The following is a 22645-nucleotide window of genomic DNA, read 5'->3' as shown; positions in this document are numbered from 1 at the left end:
CTAAAATCTGTTCAGCTGAATGTCTTTAAAAATGCTCAGGAACAAGCATATAAAATTTGAGGCCAACAAAAAATGTTCTATTAGCAGTTAAGTTCAAATTATTAAAATGACAAAGCCATCAGTATCTACTGGTAACAGTTCAATACTAAACGGTGTGTATATATATTTATGTGTGTATATATATATGATCATATATTAAATACACAGCAATAACAACACACACACAGCTCTCAACCTAGATGTATTTCTCATATAAATAAGAACTCATATGTGTTCATCTTAGTGATAAAAGATTAATGAAGCAATATTATGTAAAGTACTTCGTGCTCCCCAAATAAAAGATGATATGACTAATAACTTAAAATCTGAAAGTGGGGCAGGGAGGAGGCATCAAGAGGGAAGAATAAGAAGAAACGTACCGTGCAAATATGAGGCCAGTGTTCAAATTGTTGTAAAATTCCTTGATTTAGTTCTTCTTTATATAATTCTTTGTAAAAATGTGGAAGCTTAGATATCCAAATGCCATTGCTATGCTTGTTTAGTATTTCCTTTATGCGGTTTTGAACCTCATCCATTTTATAAGTGTAAGAGGCAGGAGGCGTGACATTTGGTTTTTCAACAGCCTGATTTAAATTATCTTTAAATTAAAAAAATGATAGAATTAACCAGAATGCTTAACATTTCAGATTATCCCTATTATCTAGTATTTGTGTCTTTAGGCTTTGTTGTACTTCAGGCTTGTGGGGGTTAAGGGACTTCAAAGGGAACAGGATTAGGAGAGCAGGACCATAACAACTTCATTCTGAGTTTTAATCCTGAAATAATCAGGAAGGTCAGTGGCCACTCAGAGAGGGAACCTAGCCCCTTTATTTAGCAAGGATATGTCACAGTTTAATTTAAACATCAGGATGATGTTTGCTCCATAATGAATAATGAAATTATTTAACCAATTATTTTCCAATTGCAACCAAGAAAGGTTAAACTTTAGACAATAATAGTATATCAGTTGAGTTCAGTTCAGTCGCTCAGTCGTGTAATGCTAAATTTAAAGCTGTATTTTACAAAGTGTAAGGATAATGCCTTAATAGTAAGATCAAAGAAACACTTTATAAAAAATAAACAACTCTCCAGGTTTTAAGACATGATGAATATGTCCTTTATTAATAAGAAAAAATAATTCAGCACTAAGCAAAAGTTCAAAAATTGATGCATGTGTAATAAACATCCTAGCCTCAGTTTACGAACATAAATAGAACATCTGGTGCCCACAGATAACTATTAATGATTTGCTTTTATTTCCCCAAAACAAGTCATTTATTTTACGTAAGTGAATATTACAGAGCTTTGGCTAGCTCTCTTACATTTATTTTTTATTTAAAACTTAGAATACCTGAGTTAATATCTTAATTTAAGTGTCCACAATAGCTGACATTTCTGGAAGAACTACGAAATTCATTCCACACCTTTTTAAAATTTTACTGGGATACAGACCAGAGTATATAAAAAATTACCATCTATAAACAAAATATGTTCATATCTTAATCATACAGTATTTCTGGTGGGATTCAATTTTTACTTTTTTACTTTATCTTATTTTAAAAACTGGCTTGTAGAGACACTTAGGCTGGTTTGGGGATGCTGGCCTCTGAGGATGCTAGGAAACAGAAGAGAGAGAGATTCCTTGAGGATGGCTGGATGCTGACTCTGCCTTACCCACCTGGCATGAGAACTGCCCTTTGCTGAGACTTAGCTTGGCTCAGCCAATAGAAGGTCCAGGATTTCCACATGTTTCCTATCAAAGGCACAGTTAATTTATAAAGTTCTTCCCAAATAATGTATATAAAAGAACCAGGAAGAAGGAAAAGATGAGTTTCTTGGAACTGGCCAGTCCCTCCCTTAAAGAGAGAGTCAGCAGTTGGCATGTAGTTGGAGTCTGCAAATGCACCTGCTCCATGGGGCTACTGGAGTTATTTAAGTTTCTGTGCCTTTTGTTCAACAAATCAAGGAAGTAATCTAGGCTGCCAGCAATTAGAAGAGGTTATGTGTATGAGGTTATTCAACGAGCCCCTGGGTGAATCGTAATCCTCCTGAAACAAGTCCTCTTGGTTCTGCAGAAAAAGCTTATTCTAATTTAAAAGGATTTACAACCTCTAAAGGGTATGTGGCTTTACCAAGTGGTCATTTTTCAGAAAATGCATATGTAAATATAATTGATAAAGAAAAAAATCAAACTGTTCCATCAATTTTCATGAGAAATACTGGAGATACATTCCTATGGAAAAAATGATTTCAACTCAGTAAGAATCACATGTAAAGCAGCAAATCATTTAAAACTACATGAATTTCATGCAGTATAAGTACTAATTCTGAAAACCATGTATTCCTCCGGTGGGTCTAACAGCAAGGGATTTACACTTTAGTTGGAGAAGACAAGTGTGTGCACTTCTGATCTTCAGATTCTTCAACTTTATTCTGTCTTTTATTGTCCTTTTGGATTGTATATATTCATATTTAGATGCTTACGGTCACTGCACACAGTTTATGAGCCCAGTTTTCACTTAGTGTTAAGTATGTGAAAGTATTTTATGAGTAACTGAAACTATTTTTTCAGTTAAGTCCCCTATTTATGTGCTTTAAATCTTACTCTCTAATGAGTGAGAGTGACAAGGGACACAAGGATCTCTGTAGGTAACAAGCGGAAGTGACAGAACAGGTCTGGTACGAGGAAAGCCTCAAGTAAGAACAATAATGATACCCTTGGAGGTATTACTTTGTCTTTAGATCACTACAATTCATAACTTAAAGAAATCAGAAAAGAGAGGAGGAGAGATATATTACAAGTGGGAGAAGGTGAGAACCAATGTCAAAAGCCACCACTAGACACTCTTCTTAGGGTTCTGAGGCTCCAGAAGCCATAATGTATCATAAAAATAATGTTTAGAAAACATACCACTCATTTCCTTAGTACAGGTTCTTGACAGATGCATCTGAAAACGTGGCGGAAGGGATGCCTTTGGGCTAAACCTAAGGTATAAAACAAAGGTAAATTAAAATTCAAAGGGCAAAGTCAGTACCAAGTTTCAAACGCTATACTTTCCATTTAAAGTTTCTGTGGCATTGAGCAGCAAAATAAGTCACTAAAGTATTTCAAAAGGGGAAAATTAAAATGATACCTTGTATCAGCTTTCATATTCACTGAAGGAAAGTATATTAAAGGTTGAATTTAAACTAGTAATTTAAAAAAAACTTGGAAGTCACATTTCCCCAATGGCTCAGTGGGTAAAGAATCCACCTGCAATGCAGGAGATGCAGGAGACTCAGGTTCAATCCCTGGGTCCGGAAGATAACCTGGAGAAGGAAATGACAACCTACTGCTGTATTCTTGCCTGGAAAATTGCACAGAGGAGCCTGGTGGGCTACAGTTCATGGGGTTGCAAAGAGTCAGACACAACTGAGCACACAGACGCATTAAGAAACTAGCAATACAAAACAAAGAAAGCTATGTGAAGAATAAACAGTTGAACATAAAGAATATTTTTGAATGTAACTAAAAAATGGAAGACTTGCATTACCAGGTACTGAAATGTGTTATACAGGTACAACATAGTTGGACAAGATAAGTAAAATAATAGAGTGCTTATAAATACTCAATTTACATTATATTAATATCTCAGCACAAGATAAAAGTGGTATTTCAAACCAGAGAGGGGATGCTCCATTCATGACTTAGGAAAGAAAGGTAGATTTCCCACCTCATACCCTCACCAAAATAATTTTTGTGTGAATTGTATTGGAAATATGTAGAAAATTTTTCTAAACATAAGGACAAAGAAATACCACCCCCCACCCACAAACAGAAATAATTTGTGTTCATGTCTGCCTGTCTCACTAGACTCCAAATGTCTATTACCTGAGTTTCTACTGCCTAGGGCACTAATTATTTGTTTCTAGCTTCTAATTACTTGTGTTTCTAGTACCTAAGGCAGTGCTTGGTACATGCAAGGAGGAGTGAATGCAGTAAGAAGGAATAGGATGATTGAATAAATCAAAGACTTCCCAGCAGTGGGTATGGGAGTAGAGGTGATTGTGACACAGTACACCTATTTCACAACTTTTCAACAATATGCAATATTCTAAAAATTAGATCAATTCTCTGAAATGAAGCACATCGGAGGCGGTCCCAAGATGGTGGAGGAACAGGATGGGGAGACCACTTTCTCCCCCACAAATTCATCAAAAGATCATTTGAATGTTGAGCAACTTCCACAAAACAACTTCTCAACACTGGCAGAGGACGCCAGGCACCCAAAAAGGAAGCCCAATCTCTTTAAAGTAGGTAGGACAAAATATGGAGAAGGTAATGGCACCCCACTCCAGTACTCTTGCCTGGAAAATCCCATGGACGGAGGAGCCTGGTGGGCTGCAGTCCATGGGGTCGCTAAGAGTCGGACACGACTGAGCTACTTCACTTTCACTTTTCACTTTCATGCATTGGAGAAGGAAATGGCAACCCACTCCAGTGTTCTTGCCTGGAGAATCCCAGGGACGGGGAGCCTGGTGGGCTGCCGTCTATGGGGTCGCACAGAGTCGGACACGACTGAAGGGCTTAGCAGTAGCAGCAGCAGCAGGACAAAATATAAAAGACAAAAGCAGAGACAAAAGATTTAGGGATGGAGACCCGCCCGGGGAAGGAGTCATGAAAGAGGAGAGGTTTCCACAAGGCGGGTTTGTGGGGAGTTTTGGAATCTCAGGGGACAACATAACTGGGAGGAAAAAAAAAAAGAAATGAAGCACATCTCTTATATTCTAAAAGAAATGATTAGACTGTAGGCTACAAGCAAACGCTTATTTAGTATATGATACTCTGCAATTATAAGAGCATCACATTCGTGTATTAATGCATCTGGATAATACAGAAGATGCCAAAAACATATCCAATTCCTACTTATGCAGAACTGGCAGGGAGACAGCCATCCTTTCCCTTGATTCAGAACCCTAAGAAATGTAAACTGTAATCTTCGCCTGCTTTGAGTCAGCAGTGAGGACTTGAGCAGGAAGCAGGGGGTTATGAACAAAGAATGAAAGAAAGCACAGCAAGGATATGGTAGGGGCTGCTTTGGTTCAAGCCTTGGTGGGTCTAATGCACAGGAAAGAAAACAGTTAACACAGCAAAAGAAAAATAGTCAAGGAAAACCACAGGGGCCCATGAAAAACAAACACAATAAGATAACAGAGGTCCAACCAGTTCTATAACAGTAAGTATAAAAGACTTATTACTTTGTTTCTTAAAAGACAAATATTTAGGCTGTCCCCTCCCCAAAAAAGCCACATTTAAACATACGCCATTTATTAGAGACACACTATTATCCCACTAATATTTAAGGACCTACTATTACGTGCCAGGCACTGTGTCAGAGCGTAATGATCAATGATACACAAGAGAAAGATACCATTAGTCTCATGGACTACACATACAGCTGAGAAAACTATGGCAAGCAGCTAGTAAATGGCCTCCCAATGCTTCCTGCCTCTGGTACCACAGCCTTGTGTAATCCCCTCCCTTTGAGTAACTTGCTTCTAATCAATAGGATACTTTAAGGTTGAGGGGATTATACATAATTAGACTACAGAAGATTCTAATTTCCACTTTGCTAGCATAATCTCTCTTTGCTAGCTCTGATGAGGTGAATGGCCGCGTTAGGGAGGCCTACATAGCACGAAATTGAAGTTGGTCTTTGGCCAGCCAGATGAATCTAAGGCAAAACTCAAAAGGAATAGATTGTACCAACAACCATGTAAGTGAGCCTGGAAGGGGATTCGTCTCAGCTGACCCCATCCACAGCTGACAGTGTGATTGCAGTTGCATGAGAAACTCTGAAACAGGAAACCTAGCTGAGTGGTTCTTAGATTCCTAATCCACAGAAGCTATGGGATAACAAGCATGTGCTGTAAACTGCTAAATTTGTGGTCATCTGTTACATAATAGATAATTAATGCATTGACTGAATATATATATATAAGAACAAAGTCTACTAAGTGCTGTAATAGGGGGAGTAGGTGTAATAAAAGCACATGACAAAAGCAACAAACCAAATTAGGAGGTACAGAGAGGAGCAAGTAGAAAGTAAAGGTTATGAACACTTATTATAAATTTATAATAACCTGAGTAGTTTGGCACTGTGAAAGAAGAGATAGGTATAGTCAATGATTCTAAACGGAAAGCCCAGAAATCGAATCATATAACAATTTAGTATTGGTAGAGACAGCATTTCAAACCATCAGGAAAAGAAAGTATTATGTCATAACTGATATTAGGACATCATAACAGGAAAGATTCCTACTCTCACACAATTTCAATGTGCATGCTCAGTTGCTCAGTTGTGTCTGGTTCTTTGTAACCCCATGACTGTAGCCCCCTAGGCTCCTCTGTCCATGGGATTTTTCAGGCAAGAATACTGGAGTAGGTTGCCATTTCCTCCTCCAGGGGATCTTCTCAACCCAGGGATCGAACCGGCGTCTCCTGCATTTCAGGTGGATTCTTTACCCACTGAGTCATCTCTCACACTACACAATAAAATAAATTCTAGGTGAATTAAAGGTTTAAATGGAAAAAATAAAACCATCAAAATTCTAAAAGTAAACAGAAGACATACTACATAAATTGGGGGTAGAAATGCTTTTTCAGGCATAACACCTAAAGGCAAAAGCCATAAAGGAAGAGATTAATAGATGTAACTAGAAAATTTTAAAGTTTTTGTATACCCAAAATATCATAATTAAATAAACAAGGGAGGGGCTTTCCTGATGGCTCTCAGTAGTAAATAGTTCGCCTGCCAATGCAGAAGACACAGGTTCAATCCCTGATCTGGGAAGATTCCACACACTGTGGAGCAAGTAAGTTTGTGTGCCACAACTACTGAGCCTGTGTTCTAGAGCCTGGGAGCTGCAACCACTGAGCCTATGTGCCGTAATTACTGAACTCACATGCTACAACTACTGAAGCGTGAGTGCCCTAGAGCCAAGAGAAGCCACTGCAACGAGAAACCTGTGCACTGCAACTAGAGTAGCTCCACTCTTGAAACTAGAAAAAAGCCTGCACAGCAATGAAGACCCAGCACAGCCTTAATAAATAAATAAATAAAAAGAAAGAAAGAAACGGAGGAAACATTGCCAACATATTACAGGATGAAAAGGTCAACATCGTAATTTATAAATCACTTTTATAAATTAGAAAGAAAAACCAACAAATGACAAAATATGTAAGTTATAAAAGATCCCCAAATGGGCTAATAAACATATAAAAACATAATCTCCTTAAGAATCAAAATCAAAAACATAGAAATTAAAGCACAGGAACATTTTTTTCTACATTTTAGAACACCAAATAAAAAACTGATGCCCAGTGTTGGCAAGTGCCCAGGTACACTATCATTCCCATGTGTTTCTAGCAAACTCTATCTGGTATCATTGTTTAGAGTACAAATTAATAAAGCATTAGTGTGTATACCCTCTTACCCAGAGAGTCTACTTCCACTAATTTATTCTAAATAACTAGTTGTGAATACAGGCAAGGATTATTCTACATATATGTTCATTGTAGAATTGCTTGCAATAGTGAAAATCATTTATATATAACAATAAATGTCTAGACTATGAACTAGCCTGACACTAAAAATGATACTGTAGATGTGTATTTAACAACAGAAAATGTTAGTATATTGTCTTTTAAAACAGGTTAAAAAACAGTAATATACATCATGACCCAATTTGTATTTTTAAAACTTTTATAAATAATATAGAAAGATATTTTTTAATGTTTACATTTATGTTTAGATTAGAGGTGATTTTTTTCTCTTTTACTTGCTTATACTTTGCAAATTTTCCATACAATACACATTAATACTTCTGTAATCACAACAATAAATGTATTTTAGAAAATGTTGCCTATAATTATTTAGTATATGACTTTTAAAGCCTACAAGATCTCAGAAACATACATTCATTTACTTTAGCTTAATACTTGCAAGATACCTTTACAATCATGGTTCCCATTGGCTAATGCCAAACAGTCCTTTATTTATATTCAAAGTCCATGATCTTACTATGATATACATACAGTGATTTCTTGTCTCATTCTAGGCCTAATGAAACCCTGATCTTCAGCACCATATTCACCTATGTTTCATGCATACATATATTTAAACATCCCATTTTAATAATCATCATTTTAACAAAATACAATGGTTGTGAATTATATTTCTTTAGTAATAAACATTTCCCAGAGAAACCACAAATCAATCATATGTCCTCACTTTTGACTCCTCTTTCTATTTCACTGTTCAGTTCAGTTCAGTCGCTCAGTAGTGTCCGACTCTTTGCAACCCCATGAATCGCAGCACGCCAGGCCTCCCTGTCCATCACCAACTCCTGGAGTTCACTCAGGCTCACGTCCATCGAGTCAGTGATGCCATCCAGCCATCTCATCCTCTGTCGTCCCCTTCTCCTCCTGCCCCCAATTCCTCCCAGCATCAGAATCTTTTCCAATGAGTCAACTCTTCGCATGAGGTGGCCAAAGTACTGGAGTTTCAGCTTTAGCATCATTCCTTCCAAAGAAATCCCAGGGCTGATCTCCTTCAGAATGGACTGGTTGGATCTCCTTGCAGTCCAAGGGACTCTCAAGAGTCTTCTCCAACACCACAGTTCAAAAGCATCAATTCTTCCGTGCTCAGCCTTCTTCACAGTCCAACTGTCACATCCATACATGACCACAGGAAAAACCATAGCCTCGACTACATGGACCTTTGTTGGCAAAGTAATGTCTCTGCTTTTGAATATGCTATCTAGGTTGGTCATAACTTTCCTTCCAAGGAGTAAGCGTCTTTTAATTTCATGGCTGCAGTCACCATCTGCAGTGATTTTGGACCATAGTAAATTTAGATTGATACCTACAGTGCTAGAGAATATCAGTTACATTATTTTTCTAGAATCTTCCAGTTTGTTAACTGGCAGATATGAGTTCTTTAAGCATAATTTTTGAGAATGGGCTTCTGGGGTCCATATATTTCCTGCATTAGTAGACGAACATGCATGCATATGTGTACCAATTAATTTTTCTGGGAAGATCACATAGCTTTCATTAGCTTCTCAAAAGATATGGTGACTTTAAAAAGTTTAAACTCATAATAGTTTATACTACTTAAGATTACTCCTTAATATTTCATAAGTTTAGAAATAAAATCTTTTGCTATTATTCTATTTTGGTAAGAGCAACTTCTTTGATTTTATAGTTTGAAAGGCAGCCCATACCCTCTGCCACCAGATGGTATTTAGATTTCTCTTAGGTAACTTTCAATTTGTATTATATTCTTTTAAAAAAGGTTTGATGAAGATGTTTTACAACAACTTTAATAGCTTTAATTAAAATAGTCTGAAATACATCCATGCAAAGACAGACAACTGAAGGCAGGTATGCAGTTCTAGAAATCACTGTACAAGAATGAAGACATTCTGTGCATGCACGCTCAGTCGCTTCAGTCATGTTTGCCTTTGTGCAACACTATGGACTGCAGCCCACCAGGCTCCTGTGACCCTGGGATTCTCCAGGCAAGAACACTGGAGTGGGCTGCCATGGCCTCCTCCAGGAGATCCTCCTGGAGATCCTCCCAACACAGGGATCAAACCAGTGTCTCCTGCACTGCAGGTAGATTCTTCACCCACTGAGCCACCTGGGAAGCCCAGAAGACATTCTACACTATATGGAATTCAAAATTCTTACAGTGAAACGTAAAAAACAAAAGCATATACTATATTAATTCTCAAAACTAAAACTATATAGAAAGCTTTTGCTATCAATTTTAATCTTTTGTTTTGAAATATGGCAAAACCAATACAATATTGTAAAGTTAAAAAAATTAAATTAAATTAAAAAACAAACAAACAAACAAAAAAGAAATATTTATAAATTCATGGGAATCTTCAAAAAAATGTATATAGAAGCCTCATGTACCCTTCACCCAATTTCCCCCAATGGCAATACCTTGCATAGTACAATATCAAAACCAAGCAGCTGACACTGGTATAATCCAGAGCATACTCAACTTTCACTTACATGTATGTGTGTATAATTCTACCACACACACAGGTGCATGTAGCCAGCACTACAATCAACATGCAGAACTACCCCATCACTACAAGGCTCCCTCTTGCATTGCCACATCCTTCCCCTTTCTCCAACCCTTGATCTTGGCAATCACTTCTCTGTTCTCTATCTCTAAAATTTTGTCATTTCAAGGATGTTGTATAGAGTCATACAGTATGTAACTTTTTGAGATTGCCTTCAACTCAGTACAATTCCCTTGAGATCCACTGATGTTGCGTATGTCCATAGTTCATCCCTTTATACCGTTGAGAAGTATATTCTGTAGTGTGGATGTATTAAGTTTGTTGAATCTTTCAACTTCTCAAGGACACCTGGGTTGTTTCTAGTTTGGGTCTATTATGAATAAAGTTACTAAGGACACCTGTGTACAGGTTTTTGTGTAAACTAAAGTTTTCATATCTCTGGGATAAATGTCTAGGAGTGGAATTTCTGTTTAGCTTTTTTTTTTTTTTTTTAAGGATTTCTAACTTATCCTCTATCTAACTTCTAACTTCTCCTCAACTATCTTCTAACATGGCTGTACAATTTTACATTCCCAAAAACAATGCTATGAGTGATCCATTTTCTCTGTATGCTTGCCAGATTCAGTGTTATATTTTTAAATTGAAGTATATTTGATTTGTAACTGTATTACTTTCAGAATGGTGATTTGATATTTTTGCAGATAATACTCCATTGTAAGTTATTACAAGATAATGGCTAATAAGATAATTCCCTGTGCTATAAGATAATTCCCTGTGCTATACAATGTTTTTCTAGGACTTTTATAGTTTCAGGTCTTAACATTTAGGTCTTTAAACCATTTTGAGTTTACTTTTGTACACAGTGTGAGAGAATGCTCTAATATCTTATTTTACATGTAGTTGTCCAGTTTTCCCAGTAACAACTTGTTAAAGAGCCAATCTTTTCTCCATTGTATATAGTTGCCTCCTCTGTCATAGGTTAACTGATCATAGGGGTGTGGGTTTATTTCTGGGCTCTCTATTCTGTTACATTGATCTGTGTCTGTTTTTGTGCCAGTAGCATGCTGCTTTCATTACTGTAGCTTTGTAGGATTGTCTGAAGTCTAGGAGGGTTATACTCCAGCTTTGCTCTTTTTTTCTCAAGATTGCTTCAGCAATTCAAAGTCTTTTATGGTTCAATATGAATTTTAGGATTATTTGTTCTAGTTCTGTGAAAAATGTTCTGGGTATTTTGATAAGGATTGCATTAAATCTGTAGATTGCTTTGGGCAGTACGGCTAGTTTAACAATATTAATTCTTCAAATCTAAGAGCACTTTGTCCATCTTTGTATCATCTTCAACTTTCATCATCAATGTTTTACAGTTTTCAGAGTATAGATATTTCACTTCCTTAGCTAGGTTTATTCCTAGTTATTTTAATTTTTGATGTCATTATAAATGCTATTGCTTTCTCATTCTCTGAAATTCCATTATTAGCATATAGAAATATAACAGATTTCTGTCTATTAATTTTGTACGCTGCAACCTTGCTGAATTCATTTATTATTTCTAGTAATTTTGGGGTGGAGACTTTTGGGTTTTCTCTATAAAGTATCATGTTATCTGCAAGAAGTGACAGTTTTACTTCCTCCCTTCCAATTTGGATACCTTCTACTTCTTTTTCTTTTCTGCAGTGGCTAAGACTTCCAATATTATGTTAAACAGAAGTGGAAAGAGTGGGCAGGCATTCTTGTCTTGTTCTTCAATTTAGTGGGAAGGGTTTTACCACTGAGTATGATTTGGGCTGTGGATTTGTCATAAACAGTCTTTATTATGCTGAGATAAGTTCCCTCTACACCCACTTTGATGACAGCTTTTAATCCTGAGTAGATACAGAATTTTATCAAATGTTTTTTCTGGGTCTATTGTGATGATCATGTAATTCTGAGCCTTCCGTTTGTTAATGTGGTGTATCACATTGATCTGCAAATGTTGAACCATCCCTATGACTCTGGAATAAATCCAACTTGATCATGGTATATGACCCTTTTTATATAGTCAGATTTGGTTTGCTAATATTTTGTTGTAGATTTTTGCATCTATATTCATCAAAGATATTGGTCTGTGATTTTCTTTCTCTCTGGCATCCCTGTCTGGTTTGGGTATTGAGATAATGGTAGCCCATGGAATGAATGTGGGAATGATCCCTCCTATTCAATTTTTTGGAATAGCTTGAGTAGAACAGATATTAGTTCTTATTTGGTAGGACTCCCCTTTGAAGCCATCTAGTCCTGGACTTTACTTCTAGCTTTTCTATTACAAATTCAATTTCACTTCTAGTAACCAGCCTGTTCAAACTGTCTTTTCTGCTTGTTTGTTTCAGTCTTGGCTGTTTGTATGTTTCTAGAAATTTGTCCATCTCTTCTGGTTTAGTTGCTAAGTGGCATCTGACTTTTGTGACCCCATGGACTGTAGCCTGCCAGGCTGCTCTGTCCATGGGATTCTCCAGGCAAGAATACCAGAGTGGGCTGCCATTTCCTTCTCCAGGGGATATTCCCAACCCAGGAATTGAACCCAGGTCTCCTGCACTGCAGGATGATTCTTTATTACTCAGCTATGGACTTCCCTCATAAGGGAAGTCCATCTCTTCTAGATTGTCCAATTCATGGGCACATAACTGTTCATAATATTCTCTATGATTGTTTTGTATCTCTGCAGTATCAGTTGTTATTTCTCCTCTTCAATTCTTACTTGGGTCCTCTTTTCTTCTTGGTGAGCCTGGCTAAAAGTTTATCAATTTTTAAATCTTTTTTAAAAACCAGCTCTTGGTCTCATTGATCTTTTCTATTGTTTTTATGATCTCTATTTTATTTCCTCTCTGATCTTTATTATTTCATTTTTCTGCTGACTTTGGACTTTGTTTGCTCTTCTTTTTCTAATTCTTTTAGGCAATAGGTTAGGTTTTTGAGGTTTTCTTTAATTGTTTCTTGTGAGAAGTCTCACTTCAGTTCAGTCATTCAGTCAGGTCCAACTCTTTGTGAACCCATGGACTGCAGCATGCCAGTCTTCCCTGTCCATCACCAACTCCCAGAGTTTACTCAAACTCATGTCCATTGAGTTGGTGATATATCAATATAGACATCAAGTCTATATCACTATAAACTTCCCTCTCAGAACAGTTTTTGACTCATCCCAACTTTGGAAAGTTATATGTCCATTTTCATTTGTCTCGAGATATTTTCTGATTTCCTCTGATTTCACTGTTGACCATTTTTTTTAAGTAGCATGCTGTTTACTCGCCACTGTTTGTTCTTTTCCCATTTTTCTTTCTGTAGTTGATTTCTAGTTTCATACCACTGTGCTCAGAAAAAATGCTTGATATAAATTCTTCCTCTTAAATTTGTTGAAGTTTGTTTTGTGACCTAGTATATGATCTATCCTGGAGAATGTCCTATGTGCACTTGAAAAGAATGTGTATTCTGCTGCTTTGGGATTAATGTCCTATAGATATCTATTAAATGAAAAGATGCTTGCCCTTCGGAAGGAAAACTATGACAAACCTAGATGGCATATTAAAAAGGAGAGACATCACTTTGCCAACAAAGGTCCACACAGTCAAAGCTATGGTTTTTCCAGTTGTTGTGTATGTGAGATTGGACCATAAAGAAGGCTAAGCACTGAAGAATCGATGGTTTCAAATTGTGGTGCTAGAGAAAATTCTTGAGAGTCCCTTGGAGAGCAAGGAGATCAAATCAGTCTATCCTAAAGAAAATCAACCCTGAATATTCACTGGCAGGCCTGTTGTTGAAGTTGAAGATCCAATACTTTGGCCACCTGATGTAAACAGCTGACTCACTGGAAAAGACCCTGATGCTGCAGAAGACTGAAGGCAAAAGGAGAAAAGGGCAGCAGAGGATGAGATGGTTAGATAGCATCACTAACTCAATAGACATGAATCTGAGCAAACTCTGGGAGACAGTGGAGGAGAGAGAAGCCTGGCGTGCTACAGTCCATGGGATTGCAAAAAGGTGGACAGAACTTAGCAACTGAACAAGATATCTATTAGGCTCATTTGGTCTGCTGTGTTAAGACCTCTGTTACCTTACTGATTTTGTCTGGATGACCTGTCCACTGATGTCAATGGGTATTAAGGTCCCCTATTATTACTGTATCACTATTTTTTATTTCAGCCATTCTGATAGGTGTGTCTCAATATAGGGTTTTTTTGACACATTATCTTATTACTATCTTATTATCTCATCTGCAATTAACAGCCTGTTCACACATAATCCAAGAACACTCAAATAATAAAGCAAATATAATCATATATTAAAGATTGGTCTTCAAACATCATAGCCAATGATGTCACAGTTGCCTACAATCTCACCAACATAAAACCACATCCACATCTCAGTGGTCACCACACCATTCAGTAGAGTTTCCTTAATTGGGAGCTGTTTGAAGCTACTTGTTTGAGCACTACTGATATTTTTTCCCCCGCTCTGAATAGCTGTAAGGATCTCAGCAGAGTTGGAGGAACCAGATCAACATTGGCATAGTGCCAAAAGGTGGCCAATCGAGGCTTTGAGTAAGCCACAGCAGTACTGGGACCTTCTCTATGAGGTTATGGACAAACTGGGTCATGGTTCTAGGATGGAAATCCCATGGCCCCAGCTGGCCAGCTGAATCTCAATGCAGCTTTAATTTACACTTTCCTAATAGCTAATGAAGCTGAACATATTTTTATGTGTTTTTATATTTAAAGTAATTACTGTTATATTAGGGCTTATGCCTGTACTTTCTGAAATTTCAAACCATTTTAGATTATTTCTGTTCTGTTGAGACAACTTCCTTTAGTCCCTCTTTAGGAGTAAGTCAGCTAATGACAAATTCTCCTAGTTTTATTTCATCTGAGAATATCTTCTTCATTTCCTTTTCATTTCTGGAGGATATAGAATTTTGATTGACAGGTTTTTTCCTTCACCACTAAAAATGTGCCATTTCTTTCCTTCATGATTTCTCCATGACTGTGAATGAAAAACCACTGTCATTAAAACTGGTATTCACCTATGGGTGATGTATCATTTCTCTCTGGCTATTTATAAGATATTTTCTTTGTCTTTAGTTTTCATAAGTTTCATTATTGGTGTGGGATTCTTTGAATTCATCCTCTCTGGGATTTCCTAAGCATCCTGAACCTGCAGATTTATGTCCTTAGCCAAATTTGAGAAGTTTCAGCTATTATGCCTTCAAATACACCTTCAATCTCACTCTTTGTTTTAAGGATCAAATACTAGATCTCTTCTTATTCTCCCTACAGGCCCTAAGACTCTGCTAGATTGTTTTTTCCCCCCACAGAACTCTCAGTCTCAACTAGTTATTTTGTTTTCTTTTGTTTAAGTCTATTTACTCTGTTGTCCAGATTGGGTAATTTCTACGTTCTAGCTTCAAGTTCTTTGATTCTGTTCTCTGTCATATTCATTCTGCCATTGAGCTCATATACTGAATTTTTATTTTGGTCATTCCATTTGGTTCTTTTTTTCCCCTCTTTTTTATTTTTAAATTATGAAAGTATGATAACACATTTACAGGAGATTTGGAAAATACAGAACAAAGTTATATATAATTCCACTATATATTACTATTATTTTTAAGTAGATAAATTAAGATTTTTAGTTGGAGTTTCAATATCAAACTCTCAAAAATTAATAGAAGGAATATGCAGAAAAGTAGGGGCTTCCCTTGTGGCTCAATGGGAAAAGAATCTGCCTGCCAAAGCAAAAGACACAGATTTCCTTCTCTGTTCTGGGAAGATTCCACGTGCCACGGAACAACTAAGCCCGTGTGCCACAACTACTGAATCTGTGCTCTAGCTCCCATGAGCAGCAACTACTGAGTCCATGTACTGCAACTAAGGAAGCCTGTAAGTCCTAGAGCCCATGCTCCACAAGAGAAGTTTCTACAATGAAAAGCCCGCAAACCACAACTAGAGAGTAGCCCCTGTTCTCTGCAACTAGAGAAAAAGCCTGCACAGCAATGAAGACCCTGCACAGCCAAAAATAAACAAATAAAATTATTTTTTAAAATATACAGAAAAGTAAGATATAGTAGACTTGAAAAGCACCATGAATATTTGGTTCTTTTTTGTATGTTCTCTTTCTTTGGTGAATTTTCTGTTGTTTTTTTTTTCCAAAAAGATTTGCAATTGCAAATTAAAGCATTTTTACAACAGCTGCTTTAAAATCATTGTCAGATAATTCCATCCTCTGATTCAAGATAATGCTGATGTCTGTTGATTGTTTTTTTCTCATTCAAGTTGTCATTTCCCTGGTTCTTTGTATAATGATTGATTTTTTTCATTGTAACCTGGATATCTGAACACATATTAGGAGACTCTGGATCCTATTTAAATGTCTGATTTTAGCAGGTAGTTATTCTGTTTAGGTTCATCATATACCTCCTGGCCCACTTTTGTAGGCTGTGGTTCCAATAAAAATTTAGTTTTCAGAGCCCTTATGGTACCATTCTGGTCTGGTACACTCACCTGTTGCTGATGGAGCTCCTGTTTACTGCTGGAGTTCCTGTTTGATTTCTGTAGGTGCTGCCCATAGAAGAGGAACACACTTCCCTAGGCCTAGTGCTGCTAGGTGGGAGGGTGGGAAAATGATATGCAGCAGGTCAGACAGCACTAACTTGGGCCCTCTGTAAGGGCTGCTTGGTGTGGCAAGGTCCTCTACTCAATCACTGCTGGTGCTACCTGCAGGAATGGAAGGCTTTTATCTAGGCCACACAGTGCCACTAGATGAGAAGTAGGATACCAGACCATGGGGTAGAGAGTGCTCCTCTGGGCCCACAATCCAGGATGCCTGGTTTTGCTGTCATCTTATAAATTCAATTCAAAATCTTGAAATTTAGGCCTAGAACCAGCAGAGACAATGGTACCTCAGTCACCAAAGTCACCAACCGTGCTTTGGGTCAAGATTCAAGTCAATTTTCTAGACTTTATAACAAAATTTATAATAACTAATCATAAACACATTAAATATATACCATTATGAAAAATATTTAAAGGTTGCTTTATTAAAAAATACTAAAATATAAAAAACTAGTACCCTTTTGCCTACTTAAAAATATTCTTTCTTTCTAAATATTCTACTGTGGGGGAGAGAACTTAGCGGGAGGGGAACTATCTTTTATACAAAATGGAATCTTTGAGCATTGATTTAAAGAAAAATGATACAAAAAAATTTGTTTTGTACAGGTACAAATAAGATGGAAGAATGTGACACTGACTCATCTACACCAGGAGATGGCAAGCTTTTGATGTGACGGGTCTAACAGTATATATTTTAGGCTTTGCAGGCCATACTGTCTATGCACAACTACTCAACTCTGCAGTTGTATAAAAGCAACCACAGAGACTATATAAACATAGGAATGTAGCTGTGTTCCAATAAAACTTGATTTATAAAAACAGTCAATGGGCCAGATTTGGTCCATATATTGTAGTTTGCTCACCTGAATTACCTCATGAAACCACAAAATTCAGACCCAGAAAAGAACTTTGAGATCACCGAGTTAACATTTTTATTGGGCAAATGAGGATACCACAGCCCCAGTAGATGAAATAATTTCAGTTATTTCACCTGGCCAATGAATGGCAGCATCCAAACAAAAACTTTAAGGCTGTGGTATTATTTCCAGTTCAGTATTGTGATGCATGGATGTGTAATGTTACTGTATTATGGATATGATTATTGGAACACAGTAGAGCATACAAATCAATGAGATTTTATTTAAAACTTACAAAATTAATTGGAAGAAAGATCTTCAGCCAAACTAAGTTATGCTGAAGTAGCATCTCAGAACAATTTGTGAGATCTTCTAAAATGAACGTTACAAGCAGAGACTACTAATGACGCACAACAAATACAAAATGGAGATATTCAGAAAATGATGTTTAGGCAGCCAAGAAAAGTGGAGTAACTAGTAATGAGGCATTTCTCTACTCATCTCTGTGTACGTTACACAGAACAAAGTATTTCCTTCTTCACCTGTACACACATGTTTAAGACTTATTATCCTAGGTTCACTACCCTTCTCCTTTTAGCTAGACAAAGCCCAAATACCTGTTGTTGGTAGACATGGTCATATGACTCTGCACCGGAACATCTTTGAATACTTCATTTCCAATAGTTGTTTGTAATGTGTAAGGCAGCACTTCAGCATCAGATTTAACTCCAAGAGAGATTCCTTTGTTTCTTAATAGTGTTGAATTAGGTTTTTTGCTGACAGAAAAATCTGAAGAAAATCCTGGTTGTCTGAGGGTTGCTTTTGGTTTTCCTATGAAGTCAGGCATACATAATGCAATCAATTAGCTTTCTAAAACCCTGGTTTCATAATGTCACTCCCTTGCCCAGATGTTTTCTGTTGGTCTCTATGCTCAGAACAGTTTGTAAGAGTATGAGGAGGTGGCCATTAGAGGGTCGGTCAGCAGGGGAAGAGCAGATTGGTGTATATTTAGCAGATGAGCTTCTCGAAATGTGGCTTCATCTGCTAGGCAAGCTTGTTACTTTTCCTCCACTCACCAACTAACTTGGTGGCAGTCACCTCACATTCTTACAAATGCAGCACACTCAGCGGTATCTTAGTCCTCCCATTGCTTCTCCACCAATTTGAATTCTTCCAATAGTTAGGGGTCTGGTTTCAAGTCTCCCCCTTGCCATGAAGCTCTCCACTGCCATTCTCAACAAGGATTGAGCTTTTGCCTAAAATGCTCATTGTGGTATTCAGCATCTACTCTTTTATACTATCATTAAACTATTTCTTGAGAATTTAATTTTAGAAATGATTATTTTATAAGCTCCTTGAGATAAATGATCAGTAAATACAGGCTGAGTTCCCTACATCTTTATGTACTATATAATTCATGTTTTTCTGAAAACAGAGGATTTATAGTAAAAGATATGATTTCCTAAATAAGACATTAACTCAGTTGGTTCATCCAACATTCTATATGAGGCTTTCCCCTCAAAAAAGAGCAAAACCACAATTTGCCATAGGAAATTATGCTGAGTTACTTCACTTAATAAGTCATGCTTATCATGTTCACTTAAATTCAAATGGACTAGCTTCAGGATTTCTCCCTTGACATATGAATGTTAACAAACATACGTGTTTATCATAAATACAAGCAATATTTTCATATGACGATGTATTCATAAACAGGCTTTACAATTTTAGCATGTGAAAAGATCTTACCTTCTAGAAAAAATGGCATGGTTTTCTTTACTCTCATCTGACAATTAACTTGCCGACCAGTTTTCCTTTTAGAACTCCTCTGTCGAGCCACAAGCTGAGCAATTCTTGCAGTTTCTGTGCAGGCCACGGCATAGCAGGTTACCTAATTATGAGAGGTAAGGGAGAGGAGAAACATTTCTCAGATTCACTGGTAACCAGAGGCTGACTTTTCAAAGTGTATCTTTGTGAGTTTACATGTCCCAAATCAAGCTGTATGCAAATATTCATGTCTCTCTCTTTCATAATGTTAGAGCTAAATTATATTTTCTGCAAGAGAAACCAAGCATAGTCCAGCACACTGAATAATCATTTTTCCTTAAACTGAAAAGTTCACTTATTTCTTAAACATGTTTTTATTAAGCATCAAAAATGTGCTAGGTATATAGGCTTAACAAATGAACCAAAAGAAACCTGTGATTTGTATATATTATCTCATATACTCTGTGAGATTTATTTTATTCCCATTTTATACATGGGAAAACAGGATCAGGAAAGTTAAGCAAACTTCTCAAGCCATGCAGCGAGGCTATCTCTCTGAATTCAAAGTACATACTTGTAACTGCTATTTGTACTACCTCCAAGAGACCACTAAATTCTAGTCTTGCCAATGAAATGGATTACCTGAGTGACTTAGGGCAAATCAGTTTACTTCAAAAACCCCAGTACTATCAGTTACAAAACAGGGAATAGCTTAGATCTGAGGTTTTCAAACTGTTCAGTGGAGTCATAGGATTCCATGGAGGTGCCTCAGGGGTGTGAGGGCAAGACAGGGCAAGCAAAGGCCCTGGAGCCTCTGGCATCTACTTAAAATACAGTAGCTCAGCTTTTTATATTAAAAAAAGAGATAGGATATACAGGATATTTGAAAAAGGATTTGAAAACAGAATGTAGACTGCTAAGGTTAGATGATCTCTAGAGCCCCATCTAGTGGGGCTTTAATTTTAAATTGAAATTAAGACAGGAAAGCAATGAGGCCTTACTCCACAGCCAAAACATGCTCGTAATCTTTGGTCCGGTATTTCTATTCCTGAAAATATAAGAATACAATTCAAAAGAAGAAAAATTACCTACCTAAATATGTGCATTAGGGGTTACTGTAATAGTCAAAACCTGGAAACATTAAAAATGTCCCAAAAAGAAGAATAAAGAGTTGAGTAATTTATAGCACAGTAACTATATGAAACACTATTAAATTACTAATTCATTCAGACATTTGATCATTTATACATTCAACACATATTTATTAAGCACCAAAAGTCAGGGCCAACAAAATAAAACAAAACAAAAAACCAATCCCTTATCCATAAGAAACTTATGAAGGAAAGAGAGGCAAAGAGACTAAACAGAAAACATTATGTCAAGCGTTATACTGAATGTATTATAAGAGGCCAAGCAGACAGAAAGGAGGGCTTAAATCTTTCTGGGATAACCAGGGACACTGAAGAAAGTTTTACTATTAATGTAATATTTGATAATTTATACCTTTTCCTTATATAAACTGTATTACAGATTAGGTAAACCTTTGCTGTGTGCTGTGCTGTGTTTGGTCGCTTCAGTCATGTCCAACTCTTTGTGACCCCATGGGCTGTAGCCTCCCAAGCTCCTCGGTCCATGGGATTCTCCAGGAAACAATACTAGGGTGGGTTGCCGTGCCTTCCTCCAGGGGATCCCCCTAATCCAGGGATCAAATCCAGGTCTCCTGCATTGCAGGTTGATTCTTTACTGTCTGAGCCACCAAGGAAGGCAGCTCTCCTAACCCTGGGCCCCTTTTCTCCTCTACCCAATGCCTCTCTGACCCACCCCCTCACCAGAGGAACAACTATTCTAATTTTTTGTGAGAAATACCCCAGACTTGTCCTACATATTTACATATGAAACATACCCCCAAAATATACTGATTTTGGTGGGGTGGACACCTTTCTGTCTTGGGTGGTAGTTTGTCCAATCTTTCATACTGTATATTGGGCAGACAACAAGAAGCAAAACTACTGAGTCATAGGGGATGTGTAATAAAAAAATTTTACTTGCTACCACTCAATTGCCCATGTTACATATAAAACATGATTCCAGAGGAACTAGAAGATTTAAAATTGTAGGATAATCACTATTACTAAAGTAAAGGTGAGAACAGGCTAGGGACAGAAGGGACTAAAGACAGGGAGAACAGTAGGGAAAGCCCTGTAATAACCAAAAGTGCTGAATGATCAAGTAGAGGCTTGACTAGGATCAAGACAGTAGGAACAGATAGGGGTCAGGTCAGATGATCAGAGGTTTAAAGTATCTATTGGATTCAGTAATCAGGAGGTCACTAGTAACCTAGGCCAAACAGCTGTGGCAGGCCTATAATGAGTGGTATGATATTTAGGCAGTTAAGGTCTCTAATACAGTTATTTTGTGTGGACACTGAGACTGAGTAAACTTGAAAATTTTTAACTTAATATGGTTAAAATCCTATTTTTATAACAAAGAATTTGAGGGTAAAATAAAAGACATGAGAATCTAGGCTGTGCTTTGGATGCAATTCTTTATCACTACTAACCTTGGCTTCCCTGATAGCTCAGTTGGTAAAGAATTCGCCTGCAATGCAGGAGATCCCGGTTCAATTCCTGGGTTGGGAAGATCTGCTGGGGAAGGGATAGGCTACCCACTCCAGTATTCTGGCCTAGAGAATTCTATGGACTGTATAGTCCATGGGGGTCGCAAAGAATTGGACATGAGTCTTTCACGTCACTTCACTTCTTCACTAATCTTGGCTAGTGCTTTTCACTTTGACTTCCATCCTAACTAAGAGACTGGAAGTACCAGACAGGCAATTAAGAATTGGCTTGCCTCTTTTGAAACACAGTTACCTTCTTACCTCTCCAGACCTACTAGTCTCTATCCTGACAACTGCTGGCACACTTCTCAGATAGGCTTCTAGTGTAGGATAGCCCAATTGCTTGAAAGGGATCCAGTCTCCAGTTAGGGATCTGTACTCTCCTTGGAGCCGGGGTAATGCTATTCCATTCTTATGAGACTGCAGAACAGCCCGTAGCATTTTTGAAACCAGATCTGCTTCCAGCATCTTCACCTATGAGAACATGGTAAAAGGTTACTATAATGATGCATTAGGCTGTGAATTCAAATGTATTTTCAGAGTTTTCACTTGTTTGTATATTTCATAAACTGCTACTGAATACTTTATGTACTATTACAATACAGGGAAATAACTGTTATGATACAGAAAAGCATGGAATACTATGA

General features: G+C 37.3%; 1 protein-coding gene and 1 pseudogene across 2 annotated transcripts in view; both read right to left on the bottom strand.

Annotated features, from left to right (window-relative positions):
• Positions 1-22645, bottom strand: part of TDRD7 (tudor domain containing 7) — a 144754-nt gene that overhangs the window by 95394 nt on the left and 26715 nt on the right. For both annotated transcript variants that reach the window (XM_070794795.1, XM_019966247.2), the window contains exons 2-6: positions 22260-22472; positions 19364-19505; positions 18232-18445; positions 2951-3024; positions 420-637 (exon numbers count right to left, since the gene is read on the bottom strand). In XM_070794795.1, coding sequence (XP_070650896.1) covers positions 420-637; positions 2951-3024; positions 18232-18445; positions 19364-19505; positions 22260-22466 — 855 coding nt within the window. In that variant the 5' untranslated portion in view covers positions 22467-22472. The remainder of the gene's footprint in view (positions 1-419; positions 638-2950; positions 3025-18231; positions 18446-19363; positions 19506-22259; positions 22473-22645) is intronic.
• LOC139184569 (ATP synthase subunit g, mitochondrial pseudogene) lies at positions 10464-18223 on the bottom strand (annotated as a pseudogene).

This window comes from Bos indicus, chromosome 8, assembly GCF_029378745.1.
Source record: "Bos indicus isolate NIAB-ARS_2022 breed Sahiwal x Tharparkar chromosome 8, NIAB-ARS_B.indTharparkar_mat_pri_1.0, whole genome shotgun sequence".
Taxonomy (NCBI): Eukaryota; Metazoa; Chordata; class Mammalia; order Artiodactyla; family Bovidae; genus Bos; species Bos indicus.
This window is presented reverse-complemented; position numbering and strand designations above follow the sequence as displayed.